Genomic DNA, 27787 nt, shown 5'->3' on the forward strand with positions numbered 1-27787 from the left:
TGGAAAAGGGTTTGTTTATTCATGATACCAACATGAGAAGCACCTCAACAAGAAAACCTTACAAATGTATCATAGTTTTATTTCTCCCCCATGCAGAATCAGGTCTCCAAAGATGCAAAATTCTGAACCAAAAAAGGACTCACTACAAATCACTACAAACTCTATTCATTACTAAATCATCTACTAAAACGAGATTACACGTGCTAAAATATGTTAGACTGAAATCACACCTCTAATCTAAGAAAATAGAAGAAACAGTATAACATACAGTGTATAAATGGGGGTTGTGATTATAGAAATCAGAAATATCAGACTTTCAGAAACAGATCAAACTAACATCCTTTGTCCTTGTCTCTAAGAAAAATGTAAATGTTTTTCATTAGCTTGATTTTACACAGAAAATAAATCTAACCTTTAATTTAAATGAAATTTAAATGAAAAAATATAATAATGAAGCAATTAACCTAATCTATGCAGTTTTTATAAATGCACCACACTGGTGTGCAAATTTACAAAAATATCCAGACCCTTGTTATGTTGATTTCAGCTACAGGATCTACCCTTTGTGGATTCTCTGGTGGGATGCCAAGTTGGTTGAGGTAGTAAAACTCTTCCCACAGTCTGAGCACCAGTAAGGTTTCTCTCCAGTGTGGGTACGCTTGTGACTTATCAGATTGCCCAAGAAACCAAATCTCTTCTTACACCGATCACAACGATAAGGTTTCTCTCCTGTGTGGGTTCTCTTGTGTGATGTGAGGCTGCTTGAAGTATTAAAGTTTGTTCCACAACTGAAGCAGTGATAAGGCTTCTCTCCTGTGTGTGTTCTTTCATGTATTTTCAGTTTGTCCAATCGAGCAAAACTCTTGACACATTTGGAACAGTGGTATGGTTTCTCTCCACTGTGCACCCTCTTGTGTAGATTCAGGTTTGTTGACCGAGTGAATCTTTTTCCACACTGATCACAGCCATGAGACTTCTCCCCTGTAGGTGCTCTTTTTATTATTTGTTCACTTGAGTTGATAAAGCTTTTCCCACGGTCAGAGTGGTGATGAGATCCTTTCCCAGTAGGTTTCTGCTGGTGTTTCTTGAGGTTTTCTGATCTGGAGTGACTCTTCTCTGCTTTCTCATCATGATGTTTTTGAGGCTTCCCACGATATTTACGCCTCTGTCCTGTGTGACAAAATCAGATGGTTAACTTCTCACCCCACGTTATTCCAACACAATCTGTCCTGAGACCATCGCTACATGGATTTTCAATTAAGAAACATGTTTAAATTATCAGTATTGTACAAAGAATCCATGGAGCTCTGGATGCAGTCTTACAGTGTTAACAGCTGATGGTGGCTTGATATTCTTCAACAGTTCATCTGGGACAAATAGCCACTTGCTAAGGCCACAACCAGTGTTGGGGAACTAGTAACTAATTACAGTTACCATAACTAGTTTACATTGCTTAGTTACTTGCTGTAGAAAGTAAGCTGTTAATTAACTTAGCCATTACTTTAGGATCAGTCCTTTGATTCTATATCCACGTGTTGGTCTCTTATGCCCAGAAGGCAGAGATTAAATGGGACATCATATAATAATGTAGTCAGGTATTGCATAGTCATTGTCAGTCACCAGCATATAACATTATCAATCATTATACAGCAAAAGTGACCAATCCTATTGCCATAAGTAATAATATACCATAATGACAAACACTATTTGCACATACAGTGGGGAGAACAAGTATTTGATACACTGCCGATTTTGCAGGTTTTTCTACTAATAAAGCATGGCTAGGACTGTCATTTTTATCATACGTACACTTCAACTGTGAAAGACGGAATCTAAAACAAAAATCCAGAAAATCACATTGTATGATTTTTAAATAATTAGCATTTTATTGCATTTATTACATCCTTTGTAAGTAGGAAAACCTGCAAAATCGGCAGTGTATCAAATCGTTGTTCTCCCCACTGTACTTGCGTTTAGTTCTTTAATCAACGTGCCTCCACATTTTCAGGCCAGGCTAATTTAACAGCCTATATGTACAGACTTCAATACTAGATAGATCCACTGCAGTGAACAATGAAGAACAAAAATAACATCTGTTGACTTATACATTGATAAACATACCTCCTCAAAAAGAAAATTGCAATTTAAATCAAAAAGAAAACTTTGCAATAATGTGCATAATCCATTAGTTTCATGACTTTATTCAGAGGTGAATAATTACTAAATCTGTTCTGAAATTATACAGAAAAATCTCATTTAGAAACAGAACATGTATTTAGATATTAATTTATTATGAACTGTAGTTGACAAAAGAAAATGTTTCTCCGCTTATATAAACGCCCACTATTAAACCACTATTAACACCTCCCATATACTAAAACAATGTGAGCTACATAATGTTTATTAACGGAATAAAAGCTTACTCTGGTGAATCCCAAACAAGCCCCGCTGCCCTATGTACTTTCTGTATATTGCTAATATAGCTCTGAAGGGGCAGCTACCTGTTCATTCAAAATTGAACATTCGTTTGCCTGGAAATAATGGAGGTTGATTTGGGATCAACTTTGGTTGTCCAACAGAGGATGATGTCTGATTGAACTTTGGTTGTCCAGCAGGCAAGAGATCCCACCAAGATATTACCTGAATCACGAAGGCCTGAATCACGAAGGCCTGAATCACGAAGGCCTGAATCACGAAGGCCTGAATCACGAAGGCCTGAATCACGAAGCTCAGCCTTCCGCTCCACAAATCGCTAGTCGACGTTACATATCGTTTTAAATGAATGGGAGCTAGGCAAGTGGCTGTGGTTTGTGTTTCATGAAGAACCTGTATCTGGAAGAGCTGGTGCTGCCATCTTTGCGTCCTTTGTTGCCACTTGCTACTAGAGAAAAGGAACTTGAGTAATGTGTTATTCACTAGAAATTATAACTAGTAAGGGATTACGTAAATTAAATAACTAATGCGTTATGTTACACATTTAGTGGTCTTATACTGTAACGCATTACCCCAACGCTGGCCACAACACAGGGAAACATTGTTCACTCATCCTGTAATGGGATGATGTTTCAGTCATGATGGACTGTACTGTCAACCTGCTGGAGGATGATGTTTTATTCATGATGGACTGTACTGTCAACCTGCCGGAGGATGATGTTGTTTGAGTCATGATGGACTGTACTGTCAACCTGCTGGAGGATGATGTTTTATTCATGATGGACTGTACTGTCAACCTGCCGGAGGATGATGTTGTTTGAGTCATGATGGACTGTACTGTCAACCTGCCGGAGGATGATGTTGTTTGAGTCATGATGGATCGTACTGTCAACCTGCCGGAGGATGGTGTTGTTTGAGTCATGATGGACTGTACTGTCAACCTGCCGGAGGATGATGTTGTTTGAGTCATGATGGACTGTACTGTCAACCTGCCGGAGGATGATGTTGTTTCAGTCATGATGGACTGTACTGTCAACCTGCCGGAGGATGGTGTTGTTTGAGTCATGATGGACTGTACTGTCAACCTGCCGGAGGATGATGTTGTTTGAGTCATGATGGACTGTACTGTCAACCTGCCGGAGGATGATGTTGTTTGAGTCATGATGGACTGTACTGTCAACCTGCCGGAGGATGATGTTGTTTTAGTCATGATGGACTGTACTGTCAACCAGCCGGAGGATGATGTTTTAGTCATGATGGACTGTACTGTCAACCTGCCGGAGGATGATGTTTCAGTCATGATGGACTGTACTGTCAACCTGCCGGAGGATGATGTTTTAGTCATGATGGACTGTACTGTCAACCTGCCGGAGGATGATGTTGTTTGAGTCATGATGGACTGTACTGTCAACCTGCCGGAGGATGATGTTGTTTGAGTCATGATGGACTGTACTGTCAACCTGCCGGAGGATGTTGTTGTTTGAGTCATGATGGACTGTACTGTCAACCTGCTGGAGGATGATGTTTTAATCATGATGGATTGTACTGTCAACCTGCTGGAGGATGATGTTTCAGTCATTATGGACTGTACTGTCAAACTGCTGGAGGATGATAGTTTGAGTCATTATAGACTGTACTGTCAACCTGCCGGAGGATGATGTTGTTTGAGTCATGATGGACTGTACTGTCAACCTGCCGGAGGATGTTGTTGTTTGAGTCATGATGGACTGTACTGTCAACCTGCTGGAGGATGATGTTTCAGTCATTATGGACTGTACTGTCAAACTGCTGGAGGATGATAGTTTGAGTCATTATAGACTGTACTGTCAACCTGCTGGAGGATGATGTTTGAGTCATGATGGATTGTACTGTCAACCTGCCGGAGGATGATGTTTTAATCATGATGGACTGTACTGTCAACATGCTGGAGGATGATGATGCTTTTGTCATGATGGACTGTACTGTCAATAAAACAAATATCTGAAACAAAAACTACAACTTACCTTGATGTGTCAAATCTCCTCCTCCTCTTGTGTTATCGTTCAGTCCCAGAGGTTTCCTGCAGTCCACCAGCCTCACTGACACCCTCTTCAGACCCAACAGTAAAGTCCTACTGACAGAGACACGACCCAGGGACTCAGGGAAGTATGGGAGGGGTAGGATACTGTTGTCCTGTAACCATAAAGAGAGGATAGACACGTGATTAAGGATGAAGAACCTGATCCAGACCAGCTGTATAACAGAACCAGACCACGCTGTATAACAGAACCAGACCACGCTGCATAACAGAACCAGACCACGCTGCATAACAGAACCAGACCACGCTGCATAATGGAACCAGACCACGCTGCATAACAGAACCAGACCACGCTGTATAATAGAACCAGACCACGCTGCATAACAGAACCAGACCAGCTGTATAATAGAACCAGGCCACGCAGTATAATAGAACCAGACCACGCTGAATAATAGAACCAGACCACGCTGCATAACAGTACCAGACCACGCTGTATAACAGAACCAGAACATGCTGCATAACAGTATCAGAAGACGCTGTATAACAGAACCAGAACACGCTGTATAATAGAACCAGAACACGCTGCATAATAGAACCAGAACATGCTGTATAACAGAACCAGAACACGCTGTATAACAGAACCAGAACAAGCTGCATAATAGAACCAGACCATGCTGAATAACAGAACCAGACCACACTGTACCAACTAGACCAGATTATAATGTGGAGAGAATCTTCTCTACCTTGTCAGGACCTTGGTGTTGTTGAGGGTCCCCAGTTGATCCAGGATAATCCCTTCTCTCTCCTGTGGGAATGAAAAGGTCAGACAATCAATGTAGAGAATCTTTAAATGCTTTTAACGTTATACATTGATCTGTACAGAAGCCTTTCTCAAAGCCAGCTCTGTAGGACAGCGCTAGTAAATGGAGGAATGCCAGTCCACAGCGCATCCTTCAAGATAATGTCCTTCTTCATTGCAATGCTGTTTATTTCAGAGAAGAAGTGGTACATAAGTTATCTACAACGTCTGGTATTTAAAAGTTAACACACAGAAGCATCCTGTTGTAGGTAGGATTTAGACATGTCATCCATTTACATGCTGTGTAAAATCAATGGAATATAATATTAATTTCTTAATTAAAAATTCAGTATGTCATGGAAGTTAAAGTAAATACAAAAATACAAAATAAAAGCCATACTTTAAGAATGGATTATTTTCAGGGACCACGAAAATGATTTGCCAGACAGCTGCGTGAAGTCATGACAACCGACATAACTGGAGAAATACTCTGTTCTCCCAAGGACACTTCTGCTACTGGTTGTGCCTCCATGCTTTAAGGTCCTTCACGAAAGTATGATTTTTTTAGGCGTGCTCCTAATCTCAGCTTGTTACCTGTATATATTAATCAAATTTCAATCAAATTTATTTATAAAGCCCTTTTTACAACAGCAGTTGTCACAAAGTGCTTTACAGAGACACCCGGCCTTAAACCCCAAGGAGCAAACAACAGTAGTGTTGAATTTCAGTGGCTAGGAAAAAAATATTACCTGTATAAGCCATCAATCAATCAGATTCCAAACTCTCCACCATGGCCAAGACCAAAGAGCTGTCCAAGGATGTCAGGGACACGATTGTAGACCTACACAAGGCTGGAATGGGCTACAAGACCATCGCCAAGCAGCTTGGTGAGAAGGTGACAACAGTTTGGGCATTATTTGCAAATGGAACACACTAAATAACTGTCAATCTCCCTCTGTCTAGGGCTCCACGCCCTAGACTGCCCCCATGGAGTTGAAATGATCATGAGAACGGTGAGGAATCAGCCCAGAACTACACGGGAGGATATCGTCAATGATCTCAAGGCAGCTGGGAACATAGTCACCAAGAAAACAATTGGTAACACACCACGACGTGAAGGACTGAAATCCTCCAGCGCCCGCAAGGTCCCCCTGCTCAAGAAAGCACATGTACAGGCCGTCTGAAGTTTGCCAATGAACATCTGAATGATTCAGAGGACACTGGGTGAAAGTGTTGTGGTCAGATGAGACCAAAATCGAGCTCTTTGGCATCAACTCAACTTGCCATGTTTGGAGGAGGAGGAATGCTGCCTATGACCCCAAGAACACCATCCCCACCGTCAAACATGGAGGTGGAAACATTATGCTTTGGGGGGGGGTTTCCGCTAAGGGGACAGGACAACTTCACTGCATCAAAGGGACAATGGAAGGGGCCATGTATCGTCAAATCTTGGGTGAGAACCTCCTTCCTCAGCCAGGGCATTGAAAATGGGTCATGGATGGGTATTCCAGCATGACAATGACCCAAAACACACGGCCAAAGCAACAAAGGAGTGACTCAAGAAGAAGCACATTAAGGTCCTGGAGTGGCCTAGCCAGGGAGCTGAAGGTTCGAGTTGCCAAACGTCAGCCTTGAAACCTTAATTACTTGGCAAGATCTGCAAAGACAAAATCCCTCCTGAGATGTGTGCAAACCTGGTGGCCAACTAAAAGAAATCTGACCTCTGTGATTGCCAACTAAAAGAAATCTGACCTCTGTGATTGCCAACAAGGGTTTTGCCACCAAGTACTAAGTCATGTTTTGCAGAGGGATCGAATACTTATTTCACTCATTAAAATCCAAATAAACGTATAACATTTTTGAAATGCGTTTTTCTGGATTTTTTTGTTGTTATTCTGTCAATCACTGTTCAAATAAACCTACCATAAAAATAATAGGCTGATCATTTTTTTGTCAGTGGGCAAACGTACAAAATCAGCTGGGGAACAAATAATTTATTCCCTCACAGTACACAGTACTTACTGGTGCTAATGCGACCTCCAGCCACTTCCTCCTCCTCTAATGTGACAGTAATCTTCCCCGTTTTCATTCTCAAATCTGCACCTTTCACTTTCTTCTCAGTCATATTTTCCACATGTTTCATTTCATTCGCAGGAACTTCGTTCTCCTCCTCTTTCACCATAAAAAATTCTTTCTCTTCTTTCACAGGAACGTCATTCTCTTCTTCTTTCACTTGAACAGCCTCAGACTCCACTTTTTCAACTGTCACATCCTCCTCCTCATTTTCCTCTTTCACGACAATGTTCAGCCAGACACCGTCTTTCAGCGTCCAGCAAACCTCTTCTTTAGTAGGGGAAGAGTAGTTTAGTGAACTCATCGTTGGGATTTTAGCTAGCTAGGCTATTGCTACCTTTAGCCAGCTAACTGAAAACAACAATGTATGTTTCAGTACCCTAGCGAAACAAAGTCATTAAATTAAATCTGCTAGCCAATAAAAACAAATGAAGTGTGTTCAAAACACAGCGTCTAATATACACTAAAACGGTCTAAAGCGTTTCCTATTTTTGCCAGCAAGCTACAGAGGTGACGACTGTTGTTGAACAAGCGTCCACGTCCACTACGTTATACGTCACCATGATAGTTCAACCTTAAATTGAATCGTGATTACACACATTGATATCATAATTGGGTATATATTTAATAACATAAAGAATACATGATAAAAATGTACGCCATATAGTATAAATAATATAAATTCCTATTGTGTACTTGAAAAGTATTGGGCACCGCCTTGTTGGAATGACGTATACGACTGACGTCAGTGGAATGGTAGCGTTCTAATATCAACCCCGTCAAACTGCAGTAACAATGGGAGACAGACATATCTGGGATGCAGTGCCTGTTCATCCCTTGGCGTATACTTTTGAACCAATACGTAAATGTGTTCCCGTAGTTGTTTCATATGAAACAGAACATTTAGTTGTGTCGGAATACATATAGATAACATGTTGAACAACACGGCAATGCCAACAAAGACATTATCTATCTGCTGCAAAGAGGCAGACCGGCGCGACCTGGGTATTGGTGGTTCAGGAGAACTGTCATGCATCCTTGACAACAGGCTCTTCCCCATGGTCTGTGAAGAGAAAGACCTTTTAGAGATGGCCATGCTTTCTCTGAAGTATGTTCGGGCAGAAAGTTTGGAGCGCCTTATAAATAGCCGGTGAGTTGCAGCTACTGTTACTTTCACGTTGTGTACAACATCACAAGCTTATGGTCCAGTTGATAACTTGTCCGCTAGGTTAAACATATGTTGCTTTGTGCGGAGTTACTATCATGTCTTTGAATATGGGAGCAAGCTATGTCAAAACGCCTGTACGTATGTAACTATTTAGACACGTGTTTAGAGAATCAGCTGGGTATTACTTCGTTAGGCATGAGCTACAGCTATAACTACAGTATGTGAACTAATTACATTTGAGGTGTGTCCTTGTGCTGGAATTTGTAATTAGCTCACTATGTAGCTGGTTTAACACAGCTACAGGTATTAGAGCCGTGGCTGGGCCTCAGTTTATTAGACATTTTTGTAAGTCAATTAATGTGGAGTCTGTAGCTCCACAACTGATGACATGACAAATTAATAAATTACAATGAAGTGTTCCACACTAATCAATATTCATGTTTCAGTCTTTACAGGTTGATTGCCTGTAGACAATTCACCCTGTGGGCAAGGGGGCACTTGGGAAGAAGAGTGCCTAAACCTGCTTGTTGTCCATGCTATCCGGTCCAAGTTTCCCTTTGAGGAATAAAACAGCTTTGAATATGCTTTTTATGATGGAAACATTTGACTTATTGGAACAATTTATTACAATATGCTTCATTTAGTAAATGGTATTCTGAAAAACAAGATGGTTCTAATAATTTAATTTAACCTGGCTACAGGCCTTTAGTTATAAACCTGTCAGTGTACTACAATATTAAGTCTAAAACCTCTTGCATATGAGTTAATAAAGAATTGCCATTTATGGGAAACATTCAGATCAACTTTAATAAAAATATGAATGTCACTGCCTTTAACCAAGTTTACATAAACACAAACAAAAACATAAAAAGTACTTAATGAGGATTTGCTTTAAAATAATGTTTCAGGAAACCATTTACACAGTTTCTACCCTACCCTTATTTATGGAAGCGACTGAGATGCTTGGTAATAGATAATCCCTCGTCTGGTTTCTCAATCCCTCTGAGTTGCCCTAGTGCATCTCTTAGATGCAAACAGCTCCACCTGCGGTCTGGAGTGGGTGATGCAAACAGCTCCACCTGCGGTCTGGAGTGGGTGATGCAAACAGCTCCACCTGCGGTCTGGAGTGGGTGATGCAAACAGCTCCACCTGCGGTCTGGAGTGGGTGATGCAAACAGCTCCACCTGCGGTCTGGAGTGGATGATGCAAACAGCTCCACCTGCGGTCTGGAGTGGGTGATGCAAACAGCTCCACCTGCGGTCTGGAGTGGGTGATGCAGTTAAAAAAACACCCATGTCGGTATTTCCGTTTTGCGTCCTTGAAGGGGTCATATGTACGATTTTTACTGAAATAAGGATTAATGACCAAAAGATACTTGCAGTTAACATTTTTGGTTCATGTTTCAAATATTTTGTTCCACAAAATGTTTCAGGGTGACTGGGATATTCCCAATTGCAACATTCCTCCCGGATCATCGACCAGTTTACATTGAATTGTAATTTCTTCATACTTGCTTCAGACACTCACAGTACTATCCACCCTGGATCAGCTGATCCCATCCCATTCTCCTTCTGTAGCATTACATTAAACAATGTCAGGACATTGTTTAAATTCAGTCTTGAAAACGTTTCCAAACGAATTTAGAATATCGTCCTGATGAATCTGCCTCAAATCAAGTGTCCTACCCTCAAACTGGACCAGAATCAACACGGTCCTACCCTCAAACTGAACCAGAATCAACACTGTCCTACCCTCAAACTGGACCAGAATCAAGTGTCCTACCCTCAAACTGAACCAGAATCAACACGGTCCTACCCTCAAACTGGACCAGAATCAACACGGTCCTACCCTAAAACTGGACCAGAATCAACACTGTCCTACCCTCAAACTGGACCAGAATCAAGTGTCCTACCCTCAAACTGGACCAGAATCAACACGGTCCTACCCTCAAACTGGACCAGAATCAACACGGTCCTACCCTCAAACTGGACCAGAATCAACACGGTCCTACCCTCAAACTGGACCAGAATCAACACGGTCCTACCCTCAAACTGGACCAGAATCAACAATGTCCTACCCTCAAACTGGACCAGAATCAACACTGTCCTACCCTCAAACTGAACCAGAATCAACACGGTCCTACCCTCAAACTGGACCAGAATCAACACGGTCCTACCCTAAAACTGGACCAGAATCAACACTGTCCTACCCTCAAACTGGACCAGAATCAACACGGTCCTACCCTCAAACTGAACCAGAATCAGTATCCTACCCTCAAACTGAACCAGAATCAACACGGTCCTACCCTCAAACTGGACCAGAATCAACACGGTCCTACCCTAAAACTGGACCAGAATCAACACGGTCCTACCCTAAAACTGGACCAGAATCAACACTGTCCTACCCTCAAACTGAACCAGAATCAATGCCCTACCCTCAAACTGAACCAGAATCAACACTGTCCTACCCTCAAACTGAACCAGAATCAGTATCCTACCCTCAAACTGAACCAGAATCAACACTGTCCTACCCTCAAACTGGACCAGAATCAAGTGTCCTACCCTCAAACTGGACCAGAATCAACACTGTCCTACCCTCAAACTGGACCAGAATCAACACTGTCCTACCCTCAAACTGGACCAGAATCAACACTGTCCTACCCTCAAACTGAACCAGAATCAACACTGTCCTACCCTCAAACTGAACCAGAATCAGTATCCTACCCTCAAACTGAACCAGAATCAACACTGTCCTACCCTCAAACTGGACCAGAATCAAGTGTCCTACCCTCAAACTGGACCAGAATCAACACTGTCCTACCCTCAAACTGGACCAGAATCAACACTGTCCTACCCTGAAACTGTACCAGAATCAATACTGTCCTACCCTCAAACTGGGCCAGAATCAACATGGTCTTACCTTCAAAACACATGATTATCCTTGGCTCAATCCAAAGGCTGATATGCTTTTTTTGCAGGACCTGCCAGGTTTTCTTTTCTACCACTGAGTATTAACAGTACAGCTGGCATCCCCAAAACCACATGTGAATCAGACATGAACAAAGATCTTTTAGGTTTGGCTAAAATCCTCAACTAAATTGCTATCTAAAACCACTGCTAATGTATAGCACAATGACCCTAGTTTATATTCCATTATTCCCACAGACGCAGGATCTCAATGGACCACCTAACAGAAGCAAAAATCCCCAATTAACTAATCTGACAATAACTTGTACATAGGAAAACACAGAGAACCTCAGGTAAAACAACATGGACATAGGAAAACTCAGACAACATCAAGTAAAACAACATGGACATAGGATAACACAGAGAACATCAGGTAAAACAACATGGACATAGGATAACACAGAGAACCTCAGGGAAAACAACATGGACATAGGAAAACTCAGACAACATCAGGTAAAACAACATGGACATAGGATAACACAGAGAACCTCAGGGAAAACAACATGGACATAGGAAAATGACATGGACATAGGTTAATACAGAAAATGGGTTGGAAATATAATTCAATGTTTATTCAAACTCCCACCAATCAGAGTTCCAGGTTTTTCATATCAAAATTTTCTAGGATGTTTCTGGTGTCTTTCTCTAACCCCACTTTAAGACTACCAATATATATTTATGAGAAGCACCAAATTTTAATAACAGGAAAACCTTATAAATCTATCAGGGTTACTTCTCCCCTTTATGCAGAATCAGGTCTCACAAAGATGCAAAATTCCAAACCAAAAATACTCACTCCAAATTCTATTCATTACTACTAAATTTATTAAAACATTTTTATATTTTTACACTTGCTAAAATATGTAAGACTGAAATCACACCTCTAATCTAAGAAAATAAAAAAACAGTATAACATAGTGTATGAATGGGGGTTGTGATTATAGAAATAAGAAATACCAGACCTTCAGCAACAGATCAAACTAACTTCCTTCATCCTTGTTTTCTTTTCTCTAAAACAAATGGAAAAGTTTTTCTTTAGCTTGATTTACACTGAAAATAAGAAAGTAATCTAACCTTTATTGAAATTGTTCAATCAAAAAAACTAATTAATAAAGCAATTAGCCTAATTTATGCAATATTGATAATTGCATCCTGGTGTGCAAACTGACAAATATTCTCAGACCCTTGTCGTGTTGATTTCAGCAATAAGATCTACCCTTCGTGGGTTCTCTGATGTGATGCCAGGTTGCTTGAGGTAGCAAAACACTTCCCACACTTTGAACAGAAGTAAGGTTTCTCTCCAGTGTGGGTACGCTTGTGACTAGTCAGGTTGCCTAAGAAGGCAAATCTCCGCTTACACCGATCACAACCATAAGGTTTCTCTCCAGTGTGGGTTCTCTGGTGTGATGCCAGGTTGGTTGAGGTAGTAAAACCCTTCCCACAGTCTGAACAGCAGAAAGGTTTCTCTCCAGTGTGGGTACGCTTGTGACTTATCAGATTGCCTAAGAAACCAAATCTCCTCTTACACTGATCACAACGATAAGGTTTCTCTCCTGTGTGGGTTCTCTTGTGTGATGTGAGGCTGCTTGAAGTATTAAAGTTTGTTCCACAAATGAAGCAGTGATAAGGCTTCTCTCCTGTGTGTGTTCTTTCGTGTATTTTTAGTTTGTTCAATCGAGCAAAAGTTTTGACACAGTTGGAACAGTGGTATGGCTTCTCTCCACTATGCACCCTCTTGTGTAGATTCAGGTTTGTTGACCGAGTGAATCTTTTCCCACACTGATCACAGCCATGAGACTTCTCCCCTGTAGGTGCTCTGTTTATTATTTGTTCACTTGAGTTGATAAAGCTTTTCCCACTGTCAGAGTGGTGATGAGATCCCTTCCCAGTAGGTTTCTGCTGGTGTTTCTTGAGGTTTTCTGATCTGGAGTGACTCTTCTCTGCTTTCTCATCATAATGTTTTTGAGGCTTCCCACGATATTTATGCCTCTGTCCTGTGTGACAAAATCAGATGGTTAACTTCTCACCCCACGTTATTCCAACACAATCTGTCCTGAGACCAACTCTACATGGATTTTCAGTTAAGAAACATGTTTAACGTATCAGTATTGTACAAAGAATCCATGGAGCTCTGGAAGCAGTCTTACACTGCTATTAAGTTAACAGCTTTAAAGTTAACAGTTCATCTGGGACAAATTGCCAGTTGCTAAGGCCACAACACAGGGAAATATTGTTCACTCGTACTGTACTGTCAACCTGCTGGAGGATGATGTTTTAGTCATGATGGATTGTACTGTCAACCTGCTGGAGGATGATGTTTTAGTCATGATGGATTGTACTGTCAACCTGCTGGAGGATGATGTTTTAGTCATGATGGATTGTACTGTCAACCTGCTGGAGGATGATGTTTTTATCATGATGGACTGTACTGTCAACCTGCTGGAGGATGATGATGCTTTTGTCATGATGGACAGTACTGCCAATAAAACAAATATCTGAAACAAAAACTACAACTTACTCTGATGTGTCAAATCTCCTCCTCCTCTTGTGTTATCGTTCAGTCCCAGAGGTTTCCTGCAGTCCACCAGCCTCACTGACACCCTCTTCAGACCCAACAGTAAAGTCCTACTGACAGAGACACGACCCAGGGACTCAGGGAAGTATGGGAGGGGTAGGATACTGTTGTCCTGTAACCATAAAGAGAGGATAGACACGTGATTAAGGATGAAGAACCTGATCTAGACCAGCTGTATAACAGAACCAGACCACGCTGTATAATAGAACCAGACCACGCTGTATAACAGAACCACAACACGCTGTATAATAGAACCAGACCTGTTGTATAACAGAACCAGACCACACTGTACCAACTAGACCAGATTATAATGTGGAGAGAATCTTCTCTACCTTGTCAGGACCTTGGTGTTGTTGAGGGTCCCCAGTTGATCCAGGATAATCCCTTCTCTCTCCTGTGGGAATGAAAAGGTCAGACAATCAATGTAGAGAATCTTTAAATGCTTTTAACGTTATACATTGATCTGTACAGAAGCCTTTCTCAAAGCCAGCTCTGTAGGACAGCGCTAGTAAATGGAGGAATGCCTGTCCACAGCGCATCCTTCAAGATAATGTCCTACTTCATTGCAATACTGTTTATTTCAGAGAACACAGTAATCCTTTCAGTGATCACGAAAACTATTTGCCAGACAGCTGCGTAAAGTCATGATAACCGACATAACTAGAGAAATACTACTTCTGCTACTGGTTGTTTCTCCATGCTTAAGGTGTTCGGCGTCTGGCACTCTCTACTTGCCTTTACGGAAATATGATTCACACACAACGCTACAACAACATCATATTTAACAATCACATCCATTTTTAAATGATAACCACACAACTATACACATACAGACAGTACTTACTGGTGCTAATGCGACCTCCAGCCACGTCCTCCTCCTCCTCTAATGTGACAGTAATCTTCCCCGTCTTCACTCTCAAAACTGCACCTTTCACTTTCTTCTCAGTCATATTTTCCACCTGCTTCATTTCATTCACAGGAACGTCATTCTCTTCTTCTTTCACTGTAACAGCCTCAGCTTTCACTTTTTCAACTGTCACATCCTCCTCCTCATTTTCCTCTTTCACGACAATGTTCAGCCAGACACCGTCTTTCAGCGTCCAGCAAACCTCTTCTTTAGTAGGGGAAGAGTAGTTTAGTGAACTCATCGTCGGGATTTTAGCTAGCTAGGCTATTGCTAACTTAAACTAGCTAACTGTAAACAACAATGTATGTTTCAGTACCCTAGCAAAAGAAATGAAGTATTTAAATAAAAAACCGCTAGCCAATAAAAACAAACGAAGTGTGTTCAAAACACATTGACGAATATACAATAAAACGGTCTAAAGAGTTTTCCTATTTTTGCTAGCAAGCTACCGAAGTGGCGACTGTTGTTGAACAAGCGTCCCAGTCCACTACGTTATACGTCACACCCGCAGTTCAGACCCACCACGACTCAAAGACGCACAACCCCCATCTACTGACAACCTCAAACCTGGCATAATTAGAAATAAATAGTTTAGATTAGATTCAACTTTATTATAATTGAACAAGTACAAATACAGTACAACGAAATGCAGTTAGCATCTAACCAGAAGTGCGAATAGAAGAGGGCAGAAAAATTACAAATATTAAGTAGGTATATGTATATTACAAGTTGGAATGTACAGATGTGCAATGAAGGTAAATGCAGTACAGATGGCAATACTAAATGTGCAATTAAGGCAAATTGAGGAGGAAAGAACATTTACAAGTAAAGTATAATGTTATAAGTGGGATAAATAGTTGCACGGGTACAAATGTCTATTCTAATTGGCATTTAAGATGTGCAAACGAGGAAATTGGAGGTGCAAGGTGCAAGAGCAACTGACATGCAGGGATAGCAGCAGTGAGGTTCCTGAGGTAGACACGTACCTATAATCACTGAAAACTAACTTATAAGACTTGGCAAGGCAGTGTCAGAGTCCAGTAGTACAAGGGAGTAGTGCAACAAGGTCCCTGAGAGGCAGTACTGAGTGGTGTGGGGGGGTATGGTTAGTAATGGGTCACAGAGTTCAGCATGGTTACACTAGATAGAAAGAAACTGTTCCTGAGCCTGCTGGTGTGGAAACGAAGAGACCTGTAACGCCCGCCTGATGGTAGGAGGACAAACAGTATGGCATGGATGTGAAGGTTCTCTGGTGATGCCATGCACCCTGTGCAGACACCGCTTGTGCTGGAGGTCTGTGATGGTTGGGAGCTGGGTACCAGTGATGTGCTGGATGTCTGTGATGGTTGGGAGCTGGGTACCAGTGATGTGCTGGATGTCTGTGATGGTTGGGAGCTGGGTACCAGTGATGTGCTGGATGTCTGTGATGGTTGGGAGCTGGGTACCAGTGATGTGCTGGATGTCTGTGATGGTTGGGAGCTGGGTACCAGTGATGTGCTGGATGTCTGTGATGGTTGGGAGCTGGGTACCAGTGATGTGCTGGATGTCTGTGATGGTTGGGAGCTGGGTACCAGTGATGTGCTGGATGTCTGTGATGGTTGGGAGCTGGGTACCAGTGATGTGCTGGATGTCTGTGATGGTTGGGAGCTGGGTACCAGTGATGTGCTGGATGTCTGTGATGGTTGGGAGCTGGGTACCAGTGATGTGCTGGATGTCTGTGATGGTTGGGAGCTGGGTACCAGTGATGTGCTGGATGTCTGTGATGGTTGGGAGCTGGGTACCAGTGATGTGCTGGATGTCTGTGATGGTTGGGAGCTGGTTACCAGTGATGTGCTGGATGTCTGTGATGGTTGGGAGCTGGGTACCAGTGATGTGCTGGATGTCTGTGATGGTTGGGAGCTGGGTACCAGTGATGTGCTGGAGGTCTGTGATGGTTGGGAGCTGGGTACCAGTGATGTGCTGGATGTCTGTGATGGTTGGGAGCTGGGTACCAGTGATGTGCTGGATGTCTGTGATGGTTGGGAGCTGGGTACCAGTGATGTGCTGGATGTCTGTGATGGTTGGGAGCTGGGTACCAGTGATGTGCTGGATGTCTGTGATGGCTGGGAGCTGGGTACCAGTGATGTGCTTGGCGGATTTCACCACCCGTTGCAGGGCCTTCTGGTCGGCTACGGAGCAAACAAATAGACTTTGAAATATCTAAATATTTAATGTTTATATAAATAAACATGAATAGGCAAATATACATAGATATATATAAACAAACAAATGTACGCATTAATAGGGGGAAAAAATAATAAATATAAGAAGACAGAAATGTACAATAAATATATAGATGAATAAATTAATGGATCCAATAATACAGATAAAAGGGGGAACATCATTATTTAAATATTTAATAAAACTTGTGTTTCTTTATTTCATACTCAAATATGATGTCAGCTAAACGTATGTGGTACCTAATTTGATTTTATCTAACACACTATTGGTTAATCAAGGCCACAGTGCATAGTTCGATTGCATTTGCCTAGAATGCGTTTAGTTAGAAAATGGTCTCATACTGGTTTCACGTGAATCCCCAAACATAGTGCTGCAATATACACCATCTATCCTATATCTATAGATATACCATCTATCTTATATCTATAGATATACCATCTATACTATTTCAATAGATATACCATCTATCCTATATCTATAGGTATACCATCTATACTATTTCTATAGATATACCATCTATCCTATTTCTATAGATATACCATCCATCCTATATCTATAGATATACCATCTATACTATTTATATAGATATACCATCTATACTATTTCTATAGATATACCATCTATACCCCATGAAATTACACGTCACTAATGATTATTAACCGTAATTCTAATCAGAAATTCTCAAATGCCATGTTCCACTTGACATAGCCCCGTTTGTTTTGGTTTTGAGCTATGTTTGAATGGACGTATGTTCTTTTGTGCATTCCTTTGTGTCAGGTGTTTTCTTTTGTGCATAGTCAGGTACGATAAATCTTCTCCCAGTGATCCCAGCGAAAAGGCTTCTCCTGTGGTCTCACTGGTGCAGCTTCCAATTATATGTTGAAAAGCTTCTCTCACAATTTGAGCTTCTCTTCGTGTGCAACCAGTGTATTTACAGTTTGACTTTTTAGCCTATCTTCTGTCACACTCGCAGCCTCAAGGTCTTACGCTGCTATATTATTGTGCCGGGGGAGTAGGGTCAGTTCTGTACATTTTCCGTCACCTGCCCTGTTTAAACTTAGAAGGACATGAGGTCTTGGCCCACATCTCCGAAGAACCGGGCTTGAAAGTCTTGTTGCTGTCCCTATCCAAAGTCCTCCTGGGTGTGTTGCAGATCAAGATGTTACCAGACGATTTTATAGACTCTAGACCTACACCTAGTGATGGCCAAACGAGGCTTCATTAGCGTTATTTTAGCAGCAGGATATTATGGTGGCAGCACTCAGATTTTCTTTTTCCAAATAAAAGCCATCATTGAAATTTACAAGGTCATATATTTAGCAATCTAGTCTGTAAAAAAGAACAGACAAGAACAACATTGGAACGGACATGAAACATAAATTGTACCAACTAGATTGTTAATATATAGCCTCATATATTTCAATGATGGCTTTTATTTGGAAAAAGAAAATCTGAGTTAGCGCATCTGGCATAATATCCTTCTGCTAGAAGAACAGTAATGAAGCCCCGAATGGCCATCACTACGTACACCACATGAATTTCTTAATTACTACAATTTGTATTCTTAATTTCTTTTAAAACAGCTAGAAGAGAACTGGTCAACCCTCCATGTCTGGTTCCTCTCTAGGTTTTGGCCCCTTTTGGGGAGTGTTTCCACTGTGCATCAACATCGTTGCTTCTTGCTCCTAGGGGTTTCAGGCTGGGTGTTTTGAAAAAGCAGTTTGTGACAACAAACTAAATAATTTTGAGTGACTTACATAGAAGAATAATTCCACAGAATTACAAGGAGCAGTTGTCTTCAAAACTGATCAAGTTTATTACAGTTAACCAGTGACAGTGGTACCATGATACTTTTCTTTGTACCTTTATGTGGTAGAGAATATCAGCAAGCATCAATGTCTAAAAAGGAATATATGATATGTCCAAAACCATCTGTGATATATAGAGTGCATTTGGGAAGGATTCAGACCACTTCCCTTGTTCCACAGAGCTGTGTTACAGCCATATTCCAAAATGCATCTGTTTTTTCCCTACAATCTACACAGACCAAACCATAAAATGACACAAACATTGTGACACCATAAGCACACCTGTATTTGGGGAGTTTCCTTCCTACACTTCTCTGGAGATCCTCTCAAGCTCTGTCAGGCTGGATGAGGAACGCCACTACACAGCCATTTTTAGGTCTCTCCAGAGTAGCTCGATCAGGTTCAAGTCTGAGCTCTGGCTGAGCCACTCAGTGAGATTAAAAGTCCCGAAGCCAGTCGTCCTGTGTTGTCTGGGCTGTGTGCTTGGGTTCGTTGTCCTGTTGGAAGGTGAACCTTTGCTGCAGTCTGAGGCCCTGAGTGCTCTGGAGCAAGTATTTGTCTGTACTTGGCACTTTCCCTCAATTCTGACTAGTCTCCCAATTCCTGCCACTGAAAAACAATCTTACAGCATGACCCTGCACCATGCTTCACTGTAGGGATGTTATTGGATAGGTGATGAGCAGTGTCTGGTTTCACCATGCTTCCCTGTAGGGATGTTATTGGACAGATGATGAGGGGATGTTATTGGACAGATGATGAGTGGTGTCTGGTTTCACCATGCTCCCCTGTAGGAATGTTATTGGTCAGGTGATGAGTGGTGTCTGGTTTCACCATGCCTCACTGTAGCGATGTAATTGGCCTTGTGATCAGCCGTAACTGGTTTCCTCTGGAAGTGACACTTTGCATGGCCAAGCAGTCAGTTCTATGAAGAGTGTTGCTGTTTAAAAACTCCTTCCATTTAGGAATGATGGAGGCCACTGTGTTCTTGTGAACTTCAATGCTGCAGAAATGTTTTTACCCAGATCTCTTCCTCTGCACCAGCCTCAGTCTCAACCGCCAACTCCTTTGCCCTGAGGTTGGTTGTTGCTCTGACACACACTGTCACATGTGGGACATTATATAGGCAGGTGTGTGCATTTCCAAATCCTGTCCAATGAATTCAATCTAACACAGGTGGACTCCAATTATGTTTAAACACAACTATTTAGGTTGTTTTGTTGTATACACATTTTTAAATGTATATAAAAAAAGCTTTCCCATTGTCAATGAGTCATTGTGAGTAGATTAATGAGGAAAATGTTTTAATACATCTGGAACATAAAATATGGGGTCTGAATATTTTCTGAATGCACTGTATTTCAGCAGCTTGATTAAAAAGAACTAGAACCTCTTTTGTCATCAGAATCACTTCAGCTTAGCCAACTGGAACAAAAACAAGAGTCATAAATATTTAAATAACGGTAATCAGATGTCACCCTAATGCCTGACAATCTCCAGATTCAGTGGGAACCTCCAGTCTTAAGAGATCTCCTTTTTCTGCATCATGTGAAAACAGTTGAGATGGTCAGCCAGACATAAATGATAATCAGTCAGTCAGGCACCTGCCAGTAGCACAGCACATCTTTACAATTTACCCACTTCTAGGATTCAACTACAAAAATAATAAGGCTTTTCTCCTGTGTGTTCTCAGGTGTGATTTCTTGTGGCTTGACTGAGTAAATCTCTTCCCACATTGATCACAGCTATACGGTTTCTCACCTGAGTGAGTTCTGCAGTGTATTTTCAAGTGGTTTGGCTGAGTAAAATTCTTCCCACACTCATTACAGCTATAAGGTTTCTCTCCTGTGTGAGTTCTCTTGTGCGATTTTAGGTTGCTTACATTAGTAAAACTCTTCCCACATTGATCACAACTGTAAGATTTATCTTTTAAGTGAGTTTGTTTGTGTTCCCCTAGGTTGCTTGGATAACTGTAACTTTTTCCACACTGATCACATCTATAGGGTTTCTCTCCTGTGTGAGTTCTCTGGTGCGATTTTAAGTTGGTTGTGTGGCTAAAACTCTTCCCACATTGATCACAGCTATAAGGTTTTTCTTCTGAGTGAGTTCTCTGGTGGGATTTCAGGTTGCTTGGGTCACTAAAACGCTTCCCACACTGAGCACAACTATATGGTTTCTCTTCTGTGTGAGTTCTTTGGTGGGATTTCACATGGCTTGGCTGAGTAAATCTCTTCCCACACTCATCACAGCTATAAGGTTTCTCTCCCGTGTGCGTTCTCTGATGTGATATCAGGTTGATTGTCTGTGAAAAGCTCTTACCACATTGATCACAGCTATAAGGATGCTCTCCTGTGTGAGTTCTTTTGTGCACAGTCAGATGGCCTGATGAAGAAAACCTCTTCCCACATTGACCACAGACATACAATTTCTCTCCTGTGTGAATTCTTAGGTGTGATATCAAGGAAAATGATCTAGAAAAACTAATTCCACATTGAGAGCAACTGTAAGGTTTTTCTCCTGTGTGGATTCTCTGGTGTACTTTAAGGCCTTGTGAAGAGGTGAAACTCTTTTCACAATCAGAGCAGTGGTGATGTTTCTTCCCCATTTTCTGCTGTTGTTTCTTGAGGCGTTCTGATTTGGAGAGACTCTTCTCTACTTTGTCAGCATTATGTTGTTGTTGAGACTCCCCAGAGGATCCAGGATCATCACATATCTCTCCTGTGTGAATAACAATGTCAAGATGGTTAACTTCTGACCTTTTATTCCAACCTACCAGGATACTGGAAGGCCTTATTCTTACAAAATAAGAAGACTCAGAGTTGCAGATAAATTTACAACAAAACACAGCGCAGTAGTTTCCATTAACTGTGTCCTAGAGTGGTCCAGCTGTCTAAGCCACTGCCTCCAGTACCCATGTACTGCTGCAGTGTGGGTTTACATCTGTACTTCTGTAGCATGGGTTTACATCTGTACTGCTCTTCCAGAAAAAAACCTTCCTCAGCATATAAAATGATACACCTTTTTTAAGAGAATAATGTCCATTATACAGAGCAACAAGGTTTGTGGAATTAGGTGTATAAAGTTAGGTGACCTAAAAATGACCCCAAAAGGATTAACTGTAAATAACGATTTCTTAAATATTACAATTAACACTATTTAAGAACATTATATTTAGTTAAAATGCAAACCACTAAAAACAAACTACAGTATATCCTCTTGAAACCCAAAAAGTAGATTGAAACCTTTTTGTTTATTTAAAGGCTTGTCTATGGAGGTGGATACGGACCACTAGTAGATAGAAAACATTTTGTTTATTTTAAGTCTATGGAGGTTTCCAGAAATATTTTTGCTGAAGAACCACTAGGATCCCACTAAAGGCTGAATTAATTAGATTTAATCTAATTCATTTAAAATATTATTGCACCGGTTTTATTCACACATTTTGATTTAGCGACCTAGAACTAGCAGCTACTGTTCTCATAATGAATGAAAGCATTTTGGAGACCAGTTAACTGGTTGGGCCTGAGGGCCATTCAGCGCTACTGCTGTACTCTCTCATGTTCTTGATGTTGATTTTAGTCACGCAAAATGGTCCCATGAATTAATGAGCTATAATAAAACATCCCAGAAGATCACTTTGTGCTAGGGATATTAAAATTACATTTTTAAAGGGGTTCTGGAACATGTAAGAGACTCAAAAAACCCATCAGATAATTTGACGTTTCTCTACCAGGGGAACAAGTTTTTATATTGTTTTTATTTAGTGAATAATTTATTAGTAAATGTGCATCAGCAACTTAATATATGTAAACATATATACACCGATAAGCCAAAACATTATAACCACTCACTGGTGAAGCGAAAAACATTGATCATCTCCTAACAAGGGCACTTGTCAAGTTCTGGGTAGATGATAAGTGAACAATAAGTTATTGTAGTCAACGTGTTGGATGCAGGAGAAATGGGCAGGAGGAAAGACCTGAGCGACTTTGAAAAGGGACCAATTGTTATGGCCAAATGACTGGGTCAGAGCATCTCTGAAATGACAAGGCTTGTGTGGCGCGCCCAGTCAGCAGTGGTGAGAACCTACCGACTGTGGTCAAATGAGGGACAAACCACAAACCAATGACAAGTTGTTTGGCACCCAAGGCTCATCAATGCACGAGGGCAACAAAGGTTATCCTGTCTGATCCAAACCGACAGAATGTCTACTGGGCCAAAGTCAGAGAAAATGTTAATGATGGTTACAGGAGGAATGTGTCACAACACAGTGCATCACACCCTACTGCATATGGGTCTGCGTGCCGTTTACCTGGAGAAGTGATGGCACCAGGATGCACTGTGGGAAGACGACAAGCTGGTGGAGGGAGTGTGATACTCTGGGCAATGTTCTGCTGGGAAACCCTGGGTCTGAGCATTCATGTGAATTTGACACATACCACCTACCTAAACATTGTTGCAGACCAGGTGCACCCCTTCATGGCAACGGTATTCCCTGATGGCAGTGGCCTCTTTTTCAGCAGGATAATGCCCCCTGCCACACATTGTTTGGGAATGGTTTGAGGAACATGTTGAAGAGTTCAAGGTGTTGACTTGGCCTCCAAATTCTCCAGATCTCAATCCGATTGAGCATCTGTGGGATGTTCTGGACAAACAGGTCATGTAGAGTCCATGCCTTGGTGGGTTAGGGCTGTTTTGGCGGCATGCGCAGGATCGAAAGCATATTAGGCAGGAGGTCATAACATTTTGGCTCATCAGTTTATGTTTCTTTGTTTAAACCATAGACTGTAAAAAAAATGGACGACGCCCTTTCGCTCTTTTCCATTGGTGAAAAATGAAGCCGCCAGTGTCCTGATACGGCGCTGACATCTTGGACTTGCGTCTGCGCAGATAGCGATCTTGGGACCAGTTCTGCGCAGTAGTTATGCGCAGTAGCGAGCAGGAAGTAAAGCCATAAAGCCGCGAAATCAACGGCCCCACCCCTGTGCCCCGCCCTCACTCTCCCTCGCAGAATGCGCATACCGTAATCAATCGCAAGTCCAAGTACAGTACAACCTTTGCTTGTTAAACCTAGACGATATGTTATAGCCTAACTTACATCATGTTTAACCTTAATTTAGAATAGGCCTAATACAAAAATAATTGGTAACTTCTAGCTAACGATCACCTGCTAGCTATTAACATGGCTATTAACGAGGCTTGTTGTCTTTTAGCTAACGTTAGCTAGCCCATTACATTTATTTACTAATTAAATAGCTTATAAATTTAACTTACCGAAAAAAATTCAAAGATCGATTGGAAATGCCAGATCGGTTAGCACAATGTACTGCAGAACAACCCATTATGTCCGTGTGAAATTATATCAATTATAGAAATTTAGAGATTAAATGTAAAGTTCCAATCTCCTCAGTCCTCCGAAGATTCAGTGGCTCCTCGGCTCAGATAGCTGTCAATCACAGCTGTGAATCACGACGTCACACCACCGTTTTTAGAGCATTAAATAACTAACTAAAAACAAACTTATTTTAAAAACAAACTCTTGAATTTACATTAGCGTGATACAAACTACAGTAAATGACAGAAACCAGCTTCGGAAAAAAGATATTTGAAGGGTAATTTAATTGTTTAGTTGGTCTCGCGTCCCATTGAATAACATGGGGAGGGCGGGGTTTATGACCTATACTGGGACCACTCACCAGGGGGCGATCGAGACGTTTTGGCTTCACTTTTCAGGGCTTGTGCGGCACGCTTGGTTTAAACAAAAACTACAACTTACTCTGATGTGTCAAATCTCTTCCTCCTCTTGTGTTATCGTTCAGTCCCAGAGGTTTCCTGCAGTCCACCAGCCTCACTGACACCCTCTTCAGACCCAACAGTAAAGTCCTACTGACAGAGACACGACCCAGGGACTCAGGGAAGTATGGGAGGGGTAGGATACTGTTGTCCTGGAAACCATAAAGAAAGGACAGAGACATCATAATGATTACTAGACTGTTGTCATGAAGTGGTTTATAGACACCTGGTCCAGACCTTGATGAAGTGGTTTATAGACACCTGGTCCAGACCTTGATGAAGTGGTTTATAGACACATGGTCCAGACCTTGATGAAGTGGTTCATAGACACCTGGTCCAGACCTTGATGAAGTGGTTCATAGACACCTGGTCCAGACCTTGATGAAGTGGTTTATAGACACCTGGTCCAGACCTTGATGAAGTGGTTCATAGACACCTGGTCCAGACCTTGATGAGGTGGTTCATAGACACCTGGTCCAGACCTTGATGAAGTGGTTTATAGACACATGGTCCAGACCTTGATGAAGTGGTTTATAGACACATGGTCCAGACCTTGAAGTGGTTCATAGACACCTGGTCCAGACCTTGATGAAGTGGTTCATAGACACCTGGTCCAGACCTTGATGAAGTGGTTTATAGACACCTGGTCCAGACCTTGATGAAGTGGTTCATAGACACCTGGTCCAGACCTTGATGAGGTGGTTCATAGACACCTGGTCCAGACCTTGATGAAGTGGTTTATAGACACATGGTCCAGACCTTGATGAAGTGGTTCATAGACACCTGGTCCAGACCTTGATGAAGTGGTTCATAGACACATGGTCCAGACCTTGATGAAGTGGTTCATAGACACCTGGTCCAGACCTTGATGAAGTGGTTCATAGACACCTGGTCCAGACCTTGATGAAGTGGTTCATAGACACCTGGGCCAGACCTTGATGAGGTGGTTCATAGACAACTGGTCCAGACCTTGATGAAGTGGTTTATAGACACATGGTCCAGACCTTGATGAAGTGGTTCATAGACACCTGGTCCAGACAGTTGTTCTGTTAAGGTTAACTGTATGATAGAACCAGACCAACTAGACCAGACAGTTGTTCTGTAAATCAAGTACCATCTGGTGATCTGATCTGGAGAATCTACTCTACCTTGTCAGGATCTTGGTGTTGTTGAGGTTCCCCAGAGGATTCAAGATGGTCACCTCTCTCTCCTGTGGGAATGAGGTCAAACATACAATGTAGTGAATATTTAAATGCTTTTACAACTGTCCTCTGCAACCAAGTAAGCAAATGTTATCTTGTTAAGTACAGTAGGTTTTTCAGTTTCTGAAATCTATGACAGTGGGCTGGGACAGTTGTGTTCACTATTTGATTGAGATTAAGAACAGAGTAAAGCAATTCAAATACAGATCCCAATCAGACGTGATAACAGTATACCCCTACTATCAAAATCTGCTACACTTCCAGTAAAATCTGCAATCTAGGATTGGTACATACATTTGGGGAATTTTAAATTAATACATTTTCTTTGGAATTATAAATCCATAATAGAATTGTGTAGAGGCATTAATCTGGGGAAGGCTATAAAAACAAAAGCGTTGAAGGTTTCCAAGAGCGCAGTGGTCTCCATCATCGTCAAATGGAAGAAACTACCAGAAGCTTCCTTTGCAGCAACCAAAACTCTTCTGAACTTGAGGGGAAAAATTTATGAATTAGTGTCTGTAACTCTGTAACCTCTGTGTGACCTCTCTGTGTAGCCTCGTACAACCATCCTGATCTCGCAAGATCACATTCTGTTTCACTCTACACATCAGTCTGAACATCAACAATATTTTTATTTCTTCCTCAAACCAAGTTTTGGCCAGACCAATCGGCGCTGTCTGATAATTAGAGGGAGGGATTTAGTTGATGATGACCAGAAGAAGCTAAATGCTCCTCAGTTCTACCAACCACACAAACCCATTTATAGCAAATTCTAAATGAGCGTCCTGGAACTTCTGTTAATGGTAGCCCTCACTGTAATAATCTTTCAAAACAATTATTTTCTCAATGGCTGTTGTCAATGCCCATACAAAACATTTAGAGTGCATGAATGTCCAAACTAATGTGTGTAGTGAAACAGAATGTGAGCTCGCAAGATCAAGATGGTTGTACGAGGCTACTCTCTGAAAAGTGGCGTATCATCTCAGTAGAACATCTCTGTGACCTGTCCTCTGTGACCAGTGGTGTATCATCTCTGTGGGACCCCTCTGTAACAAGTGGTGTATCATCTCAGTAGAACATCTCTGTGACCTGTCCTCTGTGACCAGTGGTGTATCATCTCTGTGGGACTCCTCTGTGACCAGTGGTGTATCATCTAGTTTAATCGTTATTGTCTAGTTGTGCCAATTTATGCTATACACATGAATCTTCAAGAAGAGCACATTTCCACACATATCAAACCATTTAGAAATGGCTACCATGGTGTCAACCACTTGATTCATAGAAATACCCATATATAGACAGTACTTACTTATGTAAATCAGATCTACAGTCTCCTCTTTCTCCTCTAATGTAACTGTAATCACCCCCTCTTTCACTCCAAAAAGTGCATCTTCCTCTTTCTTCACAGTAACATCCTTCCCCTCAGCTTTCACCAAAAACGCCTCTCCATTCACAGGAACGACGTTCTCTTCTTCTTTCACTGTAACAGCCTCAAACTCAAATTCTTTTTTTACGCTAACAGCGGCATCTTCACTCTCCTCTTTCACGGGAGTTTCTTTCTCCGTCCAGCAGTCCTCTTCTTTAGCAGGAGGGGAGAAGTTTGGTGAGATCATGGTCTTCGTTACCTAACGTTAGATCGGAACGTCACATTCAGCTAGGTCACAACAAAGCGAAGAAAACAAATACTGAAATTAAACAGGGTAACGAATAGATACGAATGAATTGTGTTTTAAGCACAGTGATTAATGACTAATATTAACTCCAAAGCATTCTAAATAATGTATGTTTTCACCAGCAAGCCACGAAGGTGTCTGACTGTTATTGAACCA

General features: G+C 41.5%; 2 protein-coding genes and 1 pseudogene across 5 annotated transcripts; all 3 read right to left on the minus strand.

Moving 5' to 3' along the window:
* Positions 1–8028, minus strand: LOC114839784 (zinc finger protein 544-like). 4 transcript variants are annotated; one of them, XM_034294385.1, is made up of 5 exons: positions 7272–8024; positions 5194–5255; positions 4437–4605; positions 4265–4309; positions 1946–4077 (listed from the first exon to the last, which is right to left on the minus strand). In XM_034294385.1, the coding sequence occupies exon 5, from the start codon at positions 4010–4012 to the stop codon at positions 3002–3004; it is 1011 nt and encodes a 336-aa protein (XP_034150276.1). In that variant the 5' UTR covers positions 4013–4077; positions 4265–4309; positions 4437–4605; positions 5194–5255; positions 7272–8024; the 3' UTR covers positions 1946–3001. The 4 variants fall into 4 exon arrangements, with proteins under 4 accessions (XP_028977971.1, XP_034150276.1, XP_034150275.1 ...); XM_029122138.2 differs by lacking the exons at positions 1946–4077; positions 4265–4309 and adding an exon at positions 1–1170 and having other exon boundaries at positions 7272–7941; XM_034294384.1 differs by having other exon boundaries at positions 1946–4309; positions 7272–8028.
* Positions 8029–12263: 4235 nt separating this feature from the next.
* On the minus strand, positions 12264–15409 carry LOC114828650 (zinc finger protein 664-like). Its single transcript, XM_013131516.4, has 4 exons — positions 14876–15409; positions 14364–14425; positions 13975–14143; positions 12264–13450 (listed from the first exon to the last, which is right to left on the minus strand). The coding sequence occupies exons 1-4, from the start codon at positions 15177–15179 to the stop codon at positions 12669–12671; spliced, it is 1317 nt and encodes a 438-aa protein (XP_012986970.1). The 5' UTR covers positions 15180–15409; the 3' UTR covers positions 12264–12668.
* A 3566-nt stretch (positions 15410–18975) lies between these two features.
* On the minus strand, positions 18976–27784 carry LOC105030089 (annotated as a pseudogene).
* Positions 27785–27787: the final 3 nt, after the last annotated feature.

This window comes from Esox lucius, chromosome 9 (assembly GCF_011004845.1).
Source record: "Esox lucius isolate fEsoLuc1 chromosome 9, fEsoLuc1.pri, whole genome shotgun sequence".
In the NCBI taxonomy this organism is placed as follows: Eukaryota; Metazoa; Chordata; class Actinopteri; order Esociformes; family Esocidae; genus Esox; species Esox lucius.

Bases quoted from the DNA above. Each gene is read 5' to 3' on its own strand.
- LOC114839784 (XM_029122138.2), bottom strand. From the start codon at position 7,626: ATGAGTTCACTAAACTACTCTTCCCCTACTAAAGAAGAGGTTTGCTGG. The intron at 4,606-5,193 runs GTAGAGAAGATT...TTATGGTTACAG, and splicing joins AACACCAAGGTCCTGACAAG to GACAACAGTATCCTACCCCT. The intron at 1,171-4,436 runs GTAAGTTGTAGT...TTTGTCACACAG, and splicing joins AGGAGATTTGACACATCAAG to GACAGAGGCGTAAATATCGT.
- LOC114828650 (XM_013131516.4), bottom strand. From the start codon at position 15,179: ATGAGTTCACTAAACTACTCTTCCCCTACTAAAGAAGAGGTTTGCTGG. The intron at 14,144-14,363 runs GTAGAGAAGATT...TTATGGTTACAG, and splicing joins AACACCAAGGTCCTGACAAG to GACAACAGTATCCTACCCCT. The intron at 13,451-13,974 runs GTAAGTTGTAGT...TTTGTCACACAG, and splicing joins AGGAGATTTGACACATCAGA to GACAGAGGCATAAATATCGT.